The sequence below is a fragment of the Netta rufina genome (assembly GCF_964035555.1).
Source record: "Netta rufina genome assembly, chromosome: 1".
NCBI classification, from domain to species: Eukaryota; Metazoa; Chordata; class Aves; order Anseriformes; family Anatidae; genus Netta; species Netta rufina.
The window spans coordinates 132,690,743-132,708,398 of NC_140123.1; the positions used below are offsets into that span (position 1 = coordinate 132,690,743).

The 17,656-nt window shown below is 42.6% G+C and overlaps 2 protein-coding genes across 3 annotated transcripts; one reads left to right on the forward strand and one right to left on the reverse strand.

The window, feature by feature from the left end:
* Positions 1-1,082: 1,082 nt before the first annotated feature.
* On the reverse strand, positions 1,083-3,860 carry MCAT (malonyl-CoA-acyl carrier protein transacylase). Its single transcript, XM_084306438.1, has 4 exons — positions 3,284-3,860; positions 3,098-3,185; positions 2,076-2,293; positions 1,083-1,776 (listed from the first exon to the last, which is right to left on the reverse strand). The coding sequence occupies exons 1-4, from the start codon at positions 3,722-3,724 to the stop codon at positions 1,354-1,356; spliced, it is 1,170 nt and encodes a 389-aa protein (XP_084162564.1). The 5' UTR covers positions 3,725-3,860; the 3' UTR covers positions 1,083-1,353.
* Positions 3,828-15,150, forward strand: TSPO (translocator protein). Of its 2 annotated transcripts, none has more exons than XM_084306440.1 (4): positions 3,828-3,913; positions 10,208-10,408; positions 13,300-13,438; positions 14,328-15,149. In XM_084306440.1, exons 2-4 carry the CDS (start codon positions 10,221-10,223, stop codon positions 14,499-14,501), a joined length of 501 nt encoding a protein of 166 aa, XP_084162566.1. In that variant the 5' UTR covers positions 3,828-3,913; positions 10,208-10,220; the 3' UTR covers positions 14,502-15,149. The 2 variants fall into 2 exon arrangements, with proteins under 2 accessions (XP_084162566.1, XP_084162565.1); XM_084306439.1 differs by lacking the exon at positions 3,828-3,913 and adding an exon at positions 4,521-5,003 and having other exon boundaries at positions 14,328-15,150.
* The last annotated feature ends 2,506 nt before the right edge of the window (positions 15,151-17,656 follow it).

The following is a 17,656-nucleotide window of genomic DNA, read 5'->3' on the forward strand; positions in this document are numbered from 1 at the left end:
CAGAAACTTCCAACACAGCTCATAATTCAATGAATGTTAATGTCATTTAGTTGGAATATTCTAACCACCTGGTGATAAATTTGTTATGCTTCACTTACTAATTAGCACATTCCTGTTAACGGTAGAGACTTCATCTTTTTTTTTTTTTTTTTTTTTAAGTCAGCCCAGCATTTAACTGGCAGCCTGTAGTAGTCATATATGATTTAAGTAATGTATACTTTTCTTTTTTTGGTATATCTGCTAAAAGCTATTAAAATACCAAAAGCGTGAAGAAAAGGGTAAAGTTCAGCTGAGGCTTCTGCTCAGCCATGCATGCACAATCTATCCTCTACTTGCTCGTCTGTACCCAATCCCCTAACACTGTTCTCTGATTTTATTCCTAAACCACGAAGCACCCCTTAGAGACAAAGTGCAAACAGAGCACGAATAAACTTTCTGTGTATCAGCAACTTTCTGTGCTTCACCAGTCAGGAAGCTCCTTCAAGGACTCTGCTCTCCACCGCATCTCCTGCTTCTGGGAAATGCCAGAGCTGGCAGAACATAGGGGTACAGTGAGAAGTGACATCAGCATACAAATTCCCGACTGGGTGCTCCTGCAGGGCTCACCTTCAACAAAGTTGCCCTCCCAAGGATCTCAGCAGGACATTTCCAGCACCCCTGGTTTCTGCTTTGTCAAGAAAAGCCATTTTCTTGACAAGATCAAGCCTATGCAATCACAGGATAGGTCAGGGTTCCAGAACTCCTGCACCTCTTGGGAGGCTGGGAATTCTGGTAAGTTTATTAATTTGGGGAAACATTTATTCTATATGAGGAATTTTAGCACAGATGATGTGGCACTGAACAACTGGAAGGAAAATTACTTCCTTCTACATGTGGACCTGCAGGCCAACTATCATGCATCCCATAGCATCCCAAATTCAAACCCTTGGCAACCCAGCATCAAACAACCTAGCTCTGTCCAGAACCCAGGTGGAGGACCCCTGGAATGGGCAGCAATAGCTACTGACTGGAACCTGAAGGCACACACACACACAAATTCAAAAAATAAAAATAAAAAGGAAAAAAAAAAGAGGGGAAGTTGCTTGCAAGATTAAGGCCAAACAGAACACTATTTGGCATGTTTATTGGCAGTTTTGCAGTCCCAACACAGGTGGAAGAGCAATTTTGCAAGCTGCTCTCTTGTTCCACATCCGAGGCACACAGGGAAGGACAATGTTCACTGCAGTGACGTGCATGGTGCTCTTCTCATTATGAGAAGCAACCAACGCTTAAGACTTCCTCTTTTAGGAGTGTGAAGTTATTTTTAAATAACGCAGAAACAACAAGTTGCATGGATTTTTCTCAAAAATCTGTTTATGTCTCTGTTACTTCCTCATCTTCTGAAACATCTACATGGCTATATTGCCTCCAGGCCTTTAAGTTACACTTTTTGAGAACTGCTCCTAGCTGCTTCCCAGGCCCCACTTCGTATGTGTACGGAAATTCTGTTCCTTGCTTTCTTTCATAAACAGAATGCATGGTCTGTTCCCACAAAACAGGTGAAACAATCTGCTTTACTAGCAGCTTCTGAATGTGTTTTGAGTGCATATACTTTTTGCTATCAACATTGGAATAGACACAAATCATGGGTTTTTGAATCTCAGTGCATTTTAGGACTTCAGCCAATGGCTCTACTGCTGGTTCCATAAGTCGTGTGTGAAAAGCACCACTGACCGGAAGCATTTTCGTACGTGTAAAATAATATTTTCGGGCATTCTCCTGCAAAAACTTCAAAGCCTATAAAAGAGAGATAGAAGTGAGTCTCACATGACAAAACTTTACTTGCTCACCCCACAACCCCCCCAAAAACAATCTCACCAGACTTGCCATGACAAAACAACTCCTTTCCCTACCCAACAACTGGGCACACACTAGAAAACAAACAAACAAACAAACAAACATCACAAAGCAACTTCTTTTGTTTGTCCAAACTCTTGCCACACAGGTTAACCTCCACATAGAAGCAGAAAGAAGTTTTAAATACTGAAATGTTAAATTCAACAAAATGTTAAATTCAACTTAATCTGCAGCAATACCTGCAAGTGTCCCGCAATGACTCTGCTGTCTGGAAACAAATAGTTTGAAATTTCACATACAGGGTTTTCTATACCCAGCAATTCACAGTGCCTGCGAGCTTCCAAGCAGGCAAACTTGTAATTTGCCTCCGGCCGGCCAATCACTGACAGCATCCCACCGGGGACAGCCTCCGACGCCTTCTGCATAGCTTCAGCACGCACCTTCACTGCATACAGTGCTAGGGAGAAAGAATGTAGAGCCAGGTAAATGTGGCCTTGGCTGACACTGTGTTGCATCACGCACAAGCTTTGGCTGCTCGTTCCCATTAAATGCTGATGCTTTCAGCATAATGTTAGGCAAATTAAAGTGAATCATAGAATCAATAAGGTTGTAAAAGCCCTCCAAGATCATCTGGTCCAACCATCCCCCTACCACCAGTGTCACACACTAAATCATGTCTCTAAGCACCAGGTCCAACCGTTCCTTGAACACCCCCAGGGACGATGACTCCACCACAGAATCTACGTTGGAAGAGACCTCCAAGATCACCTAGCCCAACCTCTGACCTAACAATAACCAGTCCTCCACTAAACCATATCACTAAGCACTACATCTAAACCTCTTTTAAAGACCTCCAGGTAAATTGACTCAACCACTTCTCTGGGCAGCCCATTCCAATGCCTCACAACCCTTTCGGTAAATAAGTTCTTCCTAATATCCAACCTAAACCTTCCCTGGTGCAACTTTTTGCAACCACCTCCCTGGGCAACCCGTTCCTGTGCCTGACTACTCTCTCTGAGAAGAAATGTCTCCTAATTTCCAACCTAAACCTCCTGACACAACCTGAAACCATTCCCTCTAGTCCTATCACTAGTTATCCGCGAGAGGAGGCTGACTCCCGGCTTCCCACAACCTCCTTTCAGGTAGCTGTACAGAGAATAGTGTAAGCAGAAAGTAAACTTTAACAAAAAAGAGCCGGGGGCAGGGCGGTGACAGAAGGGGGGGGTGTCCTACAAGCGGCTTCAAAGCGTTTCCCCAGCACCTTCAGCGAAGTCCATGGCTCCGGCGAACACAAGCGCAGCGAACTCCCCGACGCTGTACCCGGCGGCGGCCACGCAGCTCTCCAGCACCTGCGGGTGGAGAAGGGACACGGGCAGCCGCTGGGCGGAGTGCATGGGGCGCCATTTCTCGGCGCCAGGCCCGGGGTAGGCCCCGGCGCGGCCCTCACGTCAGGCTGCCGGTGGTTGAGCTTCTCCACGGCGGCCAGGGAGGCGACGAACACGGCGGGCTGGCAGTGCTGGGTGCGGTCCAGCTCTGCCCGCGGCCCCTCCAGGCAGAGCGAGAGCAGGTCGTAGCCCAGCACCTTCTCGGCCAGGCGGTACATGTCCCGCACGCCGGGGTACCGCAGCAGCCCGCGGCCCATCCCCACGAAATGGCTGCCCTGCCCGGGAAAGAGCAGCACCGTGCCCTCCCGGGGGGGCCGCCGATCCCGCCTCGCCGCCGCCGCCTCCTCTCCCGGCGCCCCGTCTCGCTCCGAGCTCCTCAGCAGGTCGCTCAGCCTCGCCGCCCGCTCCCCACCGCCGGCCAGGGAGCTGCGCGCCCGTCGCCAGGCGCGGTGGAGGCCGCCGCAGCCACCGAGCCGCCATGGCGCCGCGGCCCAACTACCCATGGCCGCCGCCGCCCGGCCGCCTCTCCCCGCGTTGCCACGGGAACCGGGCGGTTCCAACCCCCCTCCTCCTCAGCCGGCCCGAGACGAGCCGCCCTCGGTCCCTCCTGGGGGCGGGTCCCGCCGGCGAAAGGTGCAGGGGTTGCCGCCTGCTGGCACAGGAGGCAGTGGCGGGAGCGGAGCAGACTAGAGGTAACGGCCGGGCCCGGCGGGGGGCGACCGCGGGGTCCTCGGCGCTGAGGCGGGGCCGGGGGCAGTGGGGCCAGAGTCGGGCGGCTCAAGGCGAGACCCCGAGGAGAGAGCGGGTTGGCAGCCCACTGCTTAACACGGAAAGTGCTGCTGCTGCTTTTTGTCCCCCGAAAAGGAGCTGAGGAGGAGCAGTTTGTTCTTTTTCTTTCTCCTTTTTTCTTTCTTCATCTTTTTTTTTTTTTTTTTTTCTTTGTGAGTTTTTCCGTTGTCCTTTGGGCAGTAGGTGTCCTCTTGCGTTGCCTCTCTGTTTCTTAACTGGACACGTATGTATCTACAGGGCTGCGAGAAAGGACTTGTTTTTTTCAATTTCCAAGCAATTCTTATAAAATGGAGCAAAATGCACTGTACTGGCTTGAGCACTGAACAGCAAGAATCTTTTTTTTTTTTTGAAAAAATGAAAGCCATGCAGAAGTTGCAGTTGTGCAATGACTTTGCATAGCTTAAGGTTATGAAAGAGTAGCAAGCAGTGAGTCTGACATCACTACCCAGTTTAACAAAGTAGATTGTATTAGTTTAGCAGGGCAGATGGGAAATGGATCAGAGCGGCAAGACATTGTGTTGACTTTTTATTCAGGCTGATTCAAAAGGATTGTGGTGGGCAGATTTTGCTTGCTTTTCTAATCTCTATCCTACATTTCACTGTTAATTTCCTCTGTTTTTGTCAACTTCAAGGTAAAATACCTGGAAAAAAACACATGAATTTCTCAATAATTAGCTGAAATACACAGGCAGCAATGCACGACTACATCCTGCTCCACGTCTGCCTCTGCCTGTAACATAAGCAGCGGTGATACTTCGTGTTCAACCAAGAGCAGGCACCCAGGCAGCAAGTTATTAGGCTGGCCAGTCTGCGTTTCCACCTCAGTGAAAGCTCTTAGTGTAACCAACAGTTGCTCTCATTGCTTTCAAGCTGCACGGCAGAGCTTTGAGGTCCTGTTTCTGGCAGCTGCCCTGCAAGCTCCAGAAGCCAGACGTGCCCCTTTTGCATGAGGCCAGGGTTGCAGCTCATCCTACGTGGGCCCATTATGCCCAGGTAAGGTGTGCGGTTATGACCTTCACATCTGAGGGTTCAGAGGCAGTGCCTGGGGCAAAGTCTGGGTCCTGTAAACCACTGCAGTATTGTTTCCTTTTTGGTTTGCCAGAAAGGGCACAGACTGCTTGCAAAGCACCTGATGCTTACCAGTGTTAGTGGATCATGAACATCTGCTGCTATTAAAGAAAGCATCCCTTGGATGTGGCACTTCTGCGTCATTTTACTGTGTTTAAGGAATTCGTGGCAAGCTGGCCCAGGCATCACTTAAACAAGAACTGTCCAAGGGAAGCTAAATTGTTTTACAGCATATACACACAAATGACAGTTTCAAAGTGGGTAGATGAACAAGAAGAATCTGCAGCAGGAGGTTAGGTAGCTAGCTGTTTGAAAGGAAAGTAGTGTTTGTCTTTCAAATACAATGCGTGCAGAGGATATTATACAAATTTACAGAGGTAAAATCAGAAGACATTGAGCAGTATGCAGCAAATTATCAGCTGGGAAGATGGTATTCTAGCATAAGTTTCTGTTCACAGCATGTGGATCTGATCACTTCAGTAAATCCTAAATTTGCCACCCCAAAAGAAGTGTAACCTGGGTGGTAAGACTTGTTTTGTCTCTAAACCTGATACCTATATTACTCACATTGTATCCTTAAATAAATACAATCAGTTTTTAAATTTATAAATACATATTATAAACATACACTTGTTAGGCATTTATATTGTATTTATATTCTGTAATATTGATTGTAGAAGTCCCTTATTTCTGAAAAACATACCTGACATTGTTCTAGCTATTACTTAAGATCAACAAAGATAAGACTGCTTTTTCTGTGGTAGCCATGTTCTGCATCATAGACTATGACAACAGTTTACTTTTAGTGTCACAATTTCCCAGGAATTAAAGCTACAACAGATCTCAAAGGTTTATCATAAATTAAATGTGCACCCTTTAATTCTTCAGATAGCTATGTAAGGAAAAGCTTTACTCCACTTAAGACATGCATGCTGCCTTTCAGTCCTGGGTAGGAACATATCTGCCCTCAAAATGAGACACTACAGAGGATGGGAGGGTGAGTATACATCTTGGGGGATCCCCTGCCCCTTCTCCCCCCATACTTTTGCAGCTTTGTCAGTCTACCTCAAAACACCCAGGACCAGAAACTCCAGAGCTGCACTGGGGATTTAGCCTTGCTGAGAATTTTCCTCAGTGTTTTTAATGCAATAGCTGTGATCTAAACCCTGTGTGATTGGGTAGCCAGCATTAAGTTGTACAAGAAGGGGATTAGTCAAAAGTTTGTCCCTTTTCCAGATAAAAGAGAGGAGGACACACAAAGCTTCGGTTTTACTTTCTGCATGTTAACACTAACACAGAGAAACAACCTGCAAAAAGATAGCAGCTCATTAGGCAGCAAGCTGCAATATATTTTTTTCCCTTCTCCTTCATTTTACCTGGTACTTTACTTACCTGGAATTATGTTTTGGCAAGTCAGCTGTTTTGAATATCTAGAAAAAATATTTTAACATTTGTAAAACAAACTGTCCTGCTGCAGTCAGACTAGGGCTAAATGGAAAATGGGTGGGATTATGAAGAAAATGTTGGAGGGCAGAAATAAGGGGCAGAAACAGAAATAAGCAAGCTAAGTGTGTGGGGTGCGTGAAGATTTCCAGTGCTGGTCACACTGCAGTTACCAATCACAGACACCCAGGTTTCTTTAGTATGAAAATCAGGGTGCAAGAGTATTGTGCAACCTGATCTCACCCTGACGTGGGGTTGGAATATCGCTGGGAAAATAAGCTATTCTAGTTGTAACAATAATATAGTATTATTAACTAAAACCAAAACAAAACTTAGTTGCCTCATCATAGTTGATTGTAAAAACTGAGAAGGTTTTCAGTCCTAAATCTATAAGCATCAGGCTTAATTCCAATGAAGCTGACTAGAACACTACATTAAAAGAAAGTCATGGTTGGCAATCCTTTACAAACTCTTTGACTACATTATTTTCACAAATTTTCTGGGCATTCCATAAAGGTGGCACAGATCTCATGCTGCATAGCTACCTGCACAAACGCTACAGCACTGACTGAGCGGCAGCGTAGACCCAGGCTAGGGCTGCCAGACTGCATGTGATAAAAGGTCAAAACAGAAACTTTATTTGCACAAGCTTTTCTGAGATCAGATTGTGTCACTCAGGACCCTTCACCTTTTCCATTTTCCTCCTCTCTTTGTCACCCAACATTGGGATTTCATACACAGCACCTTTCCTTGTGTGCGTCTTTCATTGCTTAATGATCTTTTGCCATTTCAGTTGTTTTGCTTGTCTGTTAAGGTTCATCCATTGAGTCTCCACTGCGTCCCTTCCTTTTACTTCCTCTCACTAAAGATCTGCCGCAAGTAGCCAGAGAAAGATGGACACAGCTTCTTCCAAAGTGAAGAAGCTGAACAGGTGTGGCTCCCCTATTGCTTTTTATTGGAAATTGATACTAGTATTTAATTTCTGGGGAATTAAAGACAGAACTCCCACTGCTGCTGGACAGCTGTAGTCTACTGGACTGATCCTGTAACTGTGCTGCACGGCTTTGTTCTTCTTTCTGCTAGGTACTATGCAGGAGAGAGCATTTTGCAATGCTTGGGAAGTCCTGAGAAATGCTACTGGAAAACATCCCATAAAAATGAGCAGTAACAGTAGTCAAAATAATAGGACACCAATATTGAATTCAAATCAGTATGTTTAATTTCTTCACTTTTGTCTGTTCCCCTTTCCTGTTCATGCACAGCTTGATTTTTCCCTTTCTCTGCTTTGTGCCTTCACCACTTGTTTGCCTACCTGATTTTCTTCCTTATGTCACTTAAGAATTATTTTAGCATTCTTCCTCTGACATGTACAGGGACAGACTTGCAGCTGCATCATTTATTTACTGACTGCAGCAGAGAATTGTTTTTCCAATTTAATAGCATTTAGCACTTTTGGCTGGCAGAGCACTTTCAGACTTATTTCCTTGGGGAGAAGCTGACAGAAGGAACGACACCTGACAAAGTCCAGTTGCCTAATACCTGCAAGAAACTGCCCTGATATTTTTATGTCTAAATAAAGCATAAAACCCTTGGGGTCCTTGCTTATCACTTAAAAAAAATAAAATAAAATGCTAGCATTTCATAGCTGTGCTGGAGATGCACCCATGACCAGTGCTGTACCATGTGTGTACAGAATTAAGGCCTGCTGTTCTCTTCAAGGTAAAAGTAACAGAATAAAAATTGATGAGATCTGAGCAGCTTTCTACTTGTAACTTAACCTTTGTGAATTACTATCGGAAGGCAACCAGAGGGAACCGTTGTGTTTGGAGCTCTTGTTCACATTATACCTCGTTGCTCCTGCACAAAGCAATTCGCTCATATCCCAAAGGCAGAGCCTTTGATGCTGTCAGTCTTGGCAACAAGTAGCACGCTCTACAGCTCCTGCAGGAAAAGTAACCATACAGATCTACGTGTGATAGAATGCATTAATTCCTTTGCTCCACTTAAGGCGCTTCCAGTAAAACAGCAGGAAGAATACTCAAGGCAGGAAGTACAGCAGCAATGACTGCAGCAATGAGCTATGCAGAGCTTTTCCTCCCTTCCTTGCTGTCCATCCTCCACCCAAGACCTAACTGATGCAGTTCCAGCAGGCTAGCACATCGTTCTCCCTCTTCCATTCCCTCCAGTCTTAGTTCTGTATTTTTCTCTACAGTTTGTCTTTCACCACTTCATGCTTTTCTGTTTTTGACAGTCTTACTGCTTTGGCTGCTGTCTTTTTTCATGCGCTCCCACTCACTGCCCTCCTACACTCTCCCCTGAGGCATCCTCAGAGCACAGCAGCCTACATGCCCTTTCTTGTTTACTGCTTACAAACTTTCCAATCCTGTATGCTTTACCAGTCCCACTGTTCTGCCTTCAAAAATTGTTTGCTCCTATCACCAGAAATTTTCTCGATCCTTCTCAGCCTGGCCTGTGGTCCCACCTACTGAAGTGTCCTCTGAAATGCTGGTGGCTCTAACGCTTTCTGTCCCAGGGTTTCCAGAGCTGCCCTTTCCCCGTTTCTTCCCTACCTTCTTGCCATCTTAGGATCCCTTCCTGCCATCTGTCCCTGCTGCCTAACAGATTAACAGAAATTGGGTGTATTTGACCACTGTACATTTGAAAAATGATACGCTTTGGTTCTGCCCTTTTTATAATCCTCTCATCTATTTGCATTTCAACTAGCTAAACACAGATCTTTTGTAGCAACTGACTTCTTGCCAGACAACTTGTGATGAAGCTTTTCCCTGCCTACTTCCTTACTCTTTTTATTGCTGCCTGTACTCCAACTAAAGCAGCTCAGCCTGCCAGAACAAGGCGTTGCTTCGTCTTACTTCTGTAGGCAAATTTAATCCAGTATACTTTATGGGCTTTAGCAGCTGAGATGGCTGCAACTGATTGCCTGTATTTTGAAGAAGCCCCGTTTAGCCACCAAGATCTCCATCCTTGTTCATCAAAACATCATTTAAGTGCTTGTTTTCTCCTTGCCCTCCCTAGCACATGTTTTCTGAGCAGCTTCTCAACTGTCTGCTACTTATCACACCCATCTTACTAGCCCCTGAACATCCTTAGCACCCTTAGAGGCTAAAAATATAACACAGTGTATAAAATTATTTTGCTTGAGCACAGGCAAGCACACTCTTTATCCACTTCATCACTTTTGATTACACCATTTCTGTAAGTGAATGAACTTTGTGGTGAATACAGAAATAAAAGTTTCTTTGGGCAGTCTTTTTTCCAAGTGCACTTAATATAATATCAAACTGCATTATTCCTCTGGCATAATTATTCTCACCCATGAATGACTATGTAGGTAAAATTCAGCAGTCTTACATTCAGCAGTCTTACTGCATGAAATTAAGGGGGAAGCAAAGGCTCAAAAAAACTCAACCAACCAAAAAAAAACAAACCACCACCAAAACCCACCAAAATGTGAATGATAGGTTCCCATATGCAGGTGAGTATTGTCCAGTGAAACTGATAAAGGATATATTTATTTCAGCTGCACTCTTTCTGAGTGCCAAGGCAAGGCTGTGGATCAGATCCTACATGTGTATATTTTTAAAATCTACTTTAAAAAAATTGAATAGTTTCATAGTTTCATTTTAAGGTTGCTCTACTAATCAACTTGTTTGGGTTTGTTTCAGATTTACTGTCTCAATGGAAGTGGTACCAGCCTGGGCCCCAGCATTGGGCTTCGCACTCTTGCCCCATGCAGGAGGATTTTTAGGAAGCACAATAACCAAAAAGGAAATCTTGGTGTGGTATGAATCTCTGCAGAAGCCATCTTGGTGTCCACCTAACTGGGCGTTTGCTCCTGTTTGGGGAACTCTCTATACATCTATGGGGTATGTTTTTCACATTGTATCAACACACTTATCTGATCTTCAAGTTATTTATTTTATAATACTAGACCATAAAACTATTACTGTATTCCTGTAGCTGTACGTTTGTAAGGAACTGTGTCAAGCTGCCTGTGTAACAGGTAAGAACATGTTTGGAGAGTTGTGTGCGGGTTTGATAGGACATTTTGTACACAGAAGTATCCACTTCAAAGCAGGAGTTTGAAAACCTGTCATTAATTTGCTTTCATTATTCATTCTGAGGGGAAGACCTGCCAAGCTGGCAGCAATGGAGTGAGGAAGCTCTGGGATTTCTTCTAAGCATGTCCTACAGTAGCTTTAAGAAAATGAAAAAAAAAAAGAGATAGAACTGTTCTAACAGAGCTCAATTAAAAGAAAACAAAATCAAAAATAACATACATGTCCTTTCAAATAAAATTGGCAGGCTGTTAAACTATAGATGTCTGAAACCCTCTGCTGCCTCCTTATTTAACTAGTTTAAAATACTTGACAGCACAGCAATTACTGTCAAATGAACAGGAAAGCATGAGGCCAAATACCATTCTCACAGGTACTGTAAATGTTTAATACTACTGTATTTTGGCAGCTGTTACTTTTAATAAGATGTAGCAAAAATATTTATAGAAGTAGATTGTCTCAGGAGATCATTTGGGCAGCTTTGTTACTTCTCACAGACTGCTTTAGAAGCTGTCCACCCAACAAAGCATGGTTTTATGTTAAGTCTGCTCAGGAGCTTCGGCAGAGGATGGTGCAGCCAGCAAACACTAAGTGAGGCCTTATGTTCCTTCTGCACTTGTTCATTAAGAACTAGCCACAATCCAAGACAACATCTTTTTTTTTTTTTTTTTCCTAGCTATCAAATATGCATAGTTTTTAAACCCATAGTATTAATTTTTAGGCTACATTCTGTACCTGGATGTTAAATTGGCTCTCTTACAGAGTGTCTTTTTTAATAGCTCTTTTCTTTTGTATATTCAGAGAGTTAATATTTGAATTGGAGCATTACTGTCATGGGGATAAAAAAGAAACAAGAAAAAAAAAAATCACTTTCCCATGAAGGGCCTTCTTCAAGTTGACTGCACAGTTCATAAGCCTGTTTCCTGATTTCTCATCACTAAATCTGGACACTAAATTAAATCTTTTAAAAATCCTGATTGTGACAGTTTATCAGCTTACTTTGGAAATACCAGAAGCAGATTGAAGGACTTGGTTATGTACTATATATACATCTAACTCAGTGAAAAGGCATATTTATTGTCAGGCATTTTTTTTCCATAATCTGTCCTGCACACACATTCCTTGGAACAATCAAGACTCCTAGTTCCTTTAGTTATTTCTTGCTTTTAATACATTCAACAGATTCTAACAAAAAGCAAGGTTTAATAAGCTTCCATGCTTTTCTCTGATGTTTAATTCCCAAATAAATTTGTGCATGACGAGCTTTGCCTTTAGTGAAAGTTAGATGTATCAACAACTCTGAATCCACACTGTAGCTGTGTTAAGTCACTTAGAAACTGACTTCAGTCCTGATGCCTTTTACAAAGAGAAACCATTAAGTTGCTCATCCTTCTCTCCCAAAAAGAATATATGTTTTAAATATTCTCTGTAATCAAACTGCCAGGATACCAGAGTTGCATTGTCTACTTATTGTGAAAGAAGTGGTCAAGAAGCAAGCTTTGGTCACCAACTTGGTCAGACCCAAAATATCCGTATTATTGAACACTCCTACAAGTGTTTGTCTGCTCCTTAAGGAAATAATGCTTAAGAGTTGGTATCCATCTTTGCTCCATTACCAGTAGAAATACATATGAGCCCCCGCTGTCCAGTGAAGTGCACAGTCCAGTTCACATGCCTACTGGACTCCTACCAAGATGGACTCTGTATTCAGTTTTTAATTCTGAAACAAGAGTATAATTTGAGGTGTTGGCATTTTGTCCATGGGACTCTTGTCTCTTGGAATGGTTCTGCAGTCATGTGTATTGAAAGGTCTAATGAAAAAGTCAAACAAGCAAAAGAAGAGTCTTGGATGATGAGTACTCATTTTTCTAATCTGTCACGCCTTCCATGCAAAACTAAATCTTACATTGGCCAGTCTCACAAATCCCAAGAATTCTTGTCTTTAGCAGTTTACGCTGTGGGATCTTTCCAGTGAATTGCTTTTCAGTAGCATTAAGATGGCTTGTTCAAAATCTTGAGAACATTTTGGGAAGATCTTTCAATAGATGGGATCCCACAGAGAAGGAGGGAGCTAGATGCTCCTTGCAGTTCTTTCAACAGAAGTCCTAAAAATCTTTGTTCTTCCTATCTTTGTACCTCCCTGCCCCTCACCATCCCTTCTGAAATATGACTGTAGGGTTCATTCTTTGCTCAAACACCATCCACCACCCATGCTTCTGTTACTCATTTTGTCCATTCCCACCTCAATTCCTACTTCTCCTATATTCATCTATTTAAAAAGCTTTCTTTTAAACTACAATATTTTTAAAACATTATCTCCCAGTATTGATTTTTTTTTTCCTATTCAGAGACTTACCTTTTATCTTTGAGTCTTAAGATTTGCTGTGTTGAAATGGAAGCATTCTCTTTTAAGACTTAAATGCAGTAGGTCATCTGCTCCTCCATACCTAGAAATAAGAACTCTGGCAGAACAGGGGAATTTTTCCTCCCTCCATCTTGCTGTCTGTAACAGATGATCAAACCTGCGCAGTCATTGATTCTGTCAAGTAGTGCCTGGGTATCTACTTTTCCAAATTAATTTAGTTTCTGACACTGAAGCAATTTGATTTGATTAAGAATACGTGGTTGCTTTCTAACCTGTGTATTGAATTACCCCTTACATTTGCCTTTTTTTTTTTTTTTTTTTTTTTTTTTTTTAGATATGGCTCTTACCTGGTATGGAAGGAATTGGGAGGCTTCAATGAGAAGTCAGTGGTTCCTCTGGGCCTGTATGCAGGGCAGCTGGCATTAAACTGGGCATGGACTCCAATATTTTTTGGAACTCACAAAATGGGATGGGTAAGTGGATAACAAAGTCTCCTCAGTATACAATTCTGCAGTCACTTGTAATGTGTTAAAACACAAGTTTTGAGTTATAATTTTTTCTCCCTGAAACTGAACGTGATTTGTATAATCAGTATAGAATGCAGCTTGCAGAAGTTTTTCTTTATGCATGCTAACAGCCACCTGTGAGAATTATGTATCTACAGCACCCATGAATGTTTAGATTTCACGTAGTTCTTTCTGCCACCCTTTGATAAGAGCTTTCTGTGACTTGAAAATGTAAACATTTATGCCTTAGTAAAATTCCTAGCTATCTCTTTGGCAAACAGCAGTGATAAGAAGCTTATCATTACTCATGTAATCAGCATCCATTTTAGATCAGACTAATTTTCTGCAGTCTGAAGAAGAACAGCTTGCCTCAAAAATAATTAGTATAATTAGTAGTTTTTATTATTTGCCTGGTTTCCTAAATAAACAAGCAACATTATAGTAGCAGAACATTTTGCAAGCCACTGTTAATTTGATTTTATGGCATCTCTTTTGGGAAGCATTTATAACAGAAAAGCATTCGGTGAGCTTACTTGCTCTAAGTCACACTGAGTTTCTATTCAATGTAGCACTTCCTGCTACCAAAAAAGAAAAATAAGGAAAAAAATAAGGTATATATAGGTGAGAAAGATTTTTATCTGCTCCCAGCTGCTGTGCCCTTTCTTCTGACTGTTATGAGTCAGTTTACCTCATAACTCAGAAGAAATATTTTTCACTAGCTAGTTTCTGAGAAGAAGTAAACCACAGAAACATACACCAAGTGTCAGAGCTAACTGGGAAGAGCCAGACAAATATCTTGACTAACTAGTCAAGAAAATGCAAAAGTAAAACACTAACCACCTTCCTGGTGTTTCAGGGGCTGGTGACTCTGTTGCTCACAACTGGTACTGCAACAGCTACAACTGCTTCCTGGTATAACATCAGCAAAACAGCAGCTTATTTGATGGTTCCTTATTTAGCTTGGCTAACCATGGCTTCTGCACTCAATTACCGTATCTGGAAAGACAATTGTGACAAGAACTCTGAATAAACAGCTTTTCGCCAAAAATATTTTTTCCTTAAGAATTTTCTAAAGAAAATTATGACTTTTTTTTTTTAGCTAAACTACTTATACCATTACTATTTGTTAATTACAGTTTGATAACAGCAGTCTTTGTTTGAAACAAATGTGTCTAACTGGGTAAGTCACACAGGAGTTTTATGGTAAATTAAATGATAGTGCTGATTGAAAGGTAATACGATATTGAAAACTAGTACATTTTATAAGACAACAGCATTTTAACTGTTACCAGAAATAAGCACAAATTGCAACCTCACTACATTCAGATGAAGAAATCCAGCTGTATATAAATACAGCTTCCAGAAAGCTGTTCCAAACAGTTGCAGCCATGACTATGGCCTGAGTCTTTCATGTGTACCACTATAGAGTGTTGTGAAGTGTCTCACTACAGCCACCAGATATTTGTCCTGTAATCATTGTACTCTGCAAGTATTTGAGACCAAGTCTTTTTCACAATTTGTGCCTTGACGCTTTGGAGCATTGTACAGTCTAGGTGTCAGCTAAATGTATTAAACTACATGTAAACTTACTTTGTTCCTCTGTTTTTATTGTTTCTGAACAAAAAAATAAATAAATACTGAAGGCAACAGGATGCTGTAGCCCCAAAGATGGCCCCTTCCTTTCTTCCAAACATTGTAATGGACAAACAAAAACAGCTAATTCAAAGCCCCTGAATTTGAAACCAAGAGCACTCAAATATTTAGCAGCTCTCTGCACACACTTCTGGCATCACCAGCAGCACTGGCCAAAAAGCACCAACGTACTCCATGGAGGCTCCTCAGTGTGCAGCCAGTTCACCATTAGACCTTCAAGGTGGAATGGGCAGCCAGGTCACAAGTGGATTTGCTGCTCTTTAAGGTGCTACACATACAAGCACTGAAGGTACTACTTGCAGACTCTCATTTTAGCTTCTTGGAAATGCAAACAAGGGTTTCTCTTCTTCAAGGTTATGGTAGCTGACATGGTAAGATCTGGAATGCTTAGTTCAACTAGTTGCTTCCTACAAGGCGAAGAATCTTTTATCTAAAGCAGAACAGAGTATTTTTGCCCACAGAATATGGCCCAACTGCATAAATCGCACTAGGTTTCCTAGTTCATTCTTTCAGTTTGGTAAGCATGCTGTTACTTTCCCCTTTGTACTAAGGGAAACCTTCCCCTCCACTCCAGATCTACAGTTACTTTGTTACTTGTTCTCAAGTACTTTGAATGCAGAGAGTGCCTTTTGCTTTTCTACAAGTCACAAATACATCTGCTGAGCAGCACTGTATATCTGTCGTGTTAAGGGGCGTAGCTGATTAACCGTTACGGGCCCGGTTGGATTCAGGGTACTGAACCAGTCGGACATTCACCAAAAACGCGTTAACCATCTGGGGGTCCAGTCAGACATTCACCAAGAACACATTAACCGTCTGGGGGTCTGGTTGGATTCAGAACACTGAACTATAACGGATAACCACCCTTACCCTAGCTGCACTTAATGAGAGCTATCACAATGCAATCAAGTGTGGTTTATTACAGCAACAGATAATCAGGTTCTTTTGGATTACCAGTCATAGTGACTGTCTGCAAAAGCAAGCTAGCATGCATGAAATACACAGGTGTTACAGATGTTACAGGTGCACGGCCTAGAAATAAACGCGTTAAAAAGATCAAAGACTCTAGAGAGATTTATAAGCAAGTATTCAGATCTCACCCAAGGGCATCCCAATGGGGGGGGGGGGAAGAGAGGCTCAGCCTGGCGACTGATCCCAGGAGGCAGGAGGTCCTAAGGATGTTGTATTTCCTCAGGATGGTATCTCCCCTGACAATGGTATCTTCCCTAACATCCCCTCTCTCTTGGGCCAATTTATATTATTTTCTATCTTTTAGGTGGAGCTTGAGTGGCTCTGGTCAAGCATATCTTAGTTATGATTGGTGTAAAGTTTTCCCGTCTCTGTTTAAAGTAATAGGCTCCGAGAAATTCAGGGCGCATGCTCAGTGAGGGGTGGTCGCACCTTGGAGGTGGGTAGCTTTTGGGATGGAGGTGTGTTTTGGTATTATAACGATATTATAATGAGCAAAAAATACACTAAGGTACAGCATTTGTCAAAACATGACAGGTCTTTGGCTCAGGGTGGCAAAAAGTGCAGCTTTGTGCACAAAAACAATCGAGTCCCCACCTGATTACAGAGCCTAGCCGTGGTGTCTGCACTCCACTCTATGCTCCATGCTGTTCCTTAGGGCTAGCACACCAAGTTTCCCCAGCGTGATAGCATCAAAGGCTGGGAGTCTAGGGAACGCTCAGGTAATGCAGTTATGCCCTACCCTGAAAGCCTCTTCAATGCTGTACCTTTTCCTTAAAAATGTGAATGTTAGTTTTATTTTCCTAGTTACTTCAGCCAATTATACCACAACGTCCCCTTAGATCCAGTCTCAAGCACCTGTTTCTATATTCTGTACCACAGCCAAACTATCATATGCATTGAAAGTAGTCACACTATCTATGATAAAGAAACAGAAATGTGATTAAGCACTCCACATCACCTTTGAGGAGTTCAAAGAAGTTCTGACTGGTGAACTGCAGACTCTGATATGGCTGTCAGCACCAACTGTGTCTGACTGATGTAGCTCTTCTTTCTGCCCCACCTATGAAGTGACAATCTTTGCAAGACAGATGGATTATTTCTCTAGTCTATGTTCCAGTCAGTAAAAAAAGAATAGCTTTCTGAAGAAGAGCACCCTGATATAGCCTAAGAAATCTTTCCCTTCCTCATCACAAGGGATAACACATTTGATAGCAAAACTTCATTAAGGTTTCAAACACTTCCACAATTTTGTAATTGTACTTTGTGCTCAGATTCCAATAGCTGCAACTAGCTATGAAGATACTACCCACATAACTTATACTTCATGGTGGACAGAACACCTTTTGCAACTTGTCCATACATAAAGTAACATAATACAGCCTAAAATTGCAAATTTCAGCTAGTTACCCTGATCTGAAGGGGGACGAGAGGTCAGGAATGATTCATTTGAAATTGACAACTCACTCTCAAACATCTGTCTTAGGGTCTTAACTTGAAAATCCAAAGACTGCTTGGTCCTCTAGCAGTTTCTTGGATCCATTTCCTTTCCTCAGGCTTTTT

What these genes read in the sequence shown, in the direction of transcription:
- MCAT (XM_084306438.1), bottom strand. Translation starts at nt 3,724, where the DNA reads ATGGGTAGTTGGGCCGCGGCGCCATGGCGGCTCGGTGGCTGCGGCGGC. An exon ending in AGCCATGGACTTCGCTGAAG is followed by an intron (nt 2,294 to 3,097) that starts GTGCTGGGGAAA and finishes CTTTCTCCCTAG; the next exon opens with CACTGTATGCAGTGAAGGTG. An exon ending in TCATTGCGGGACACTTGCAG is followed by an intron (nt 1,777 to 2,075) that starts GTATTGCTGCAG and finishes TCTCTTTTATAG; the next exon opens with GCTTTGAAGTTTTTGCAGGA.
- TSPO (XM_084306439.1), top strand. Translation starts at nt 4,957, where the DNA reads ATGAGGCCAGGGTTGCAGCTCATCCTACGTGGGCCCATTATGCCCAG. An exon ending in CGTGGGCCCATTATGCCCAG is followed by an intron (nt 5,004 to 10,207) that starts GTAAGGTGTGCG and finishes GGTTTGTTTCAG; the next exon opens with ATTTACTGTCTCAATGGAAG. An exon ending in GAACTCACAAAATGGGATGG is followed by an intron (nt 13,439 to 14,327) that starts GTAAGTGGATAA and finishes CTGGTGTTTCAG; the next exon opens with GGGCTGGTGACTCTGTTGCT.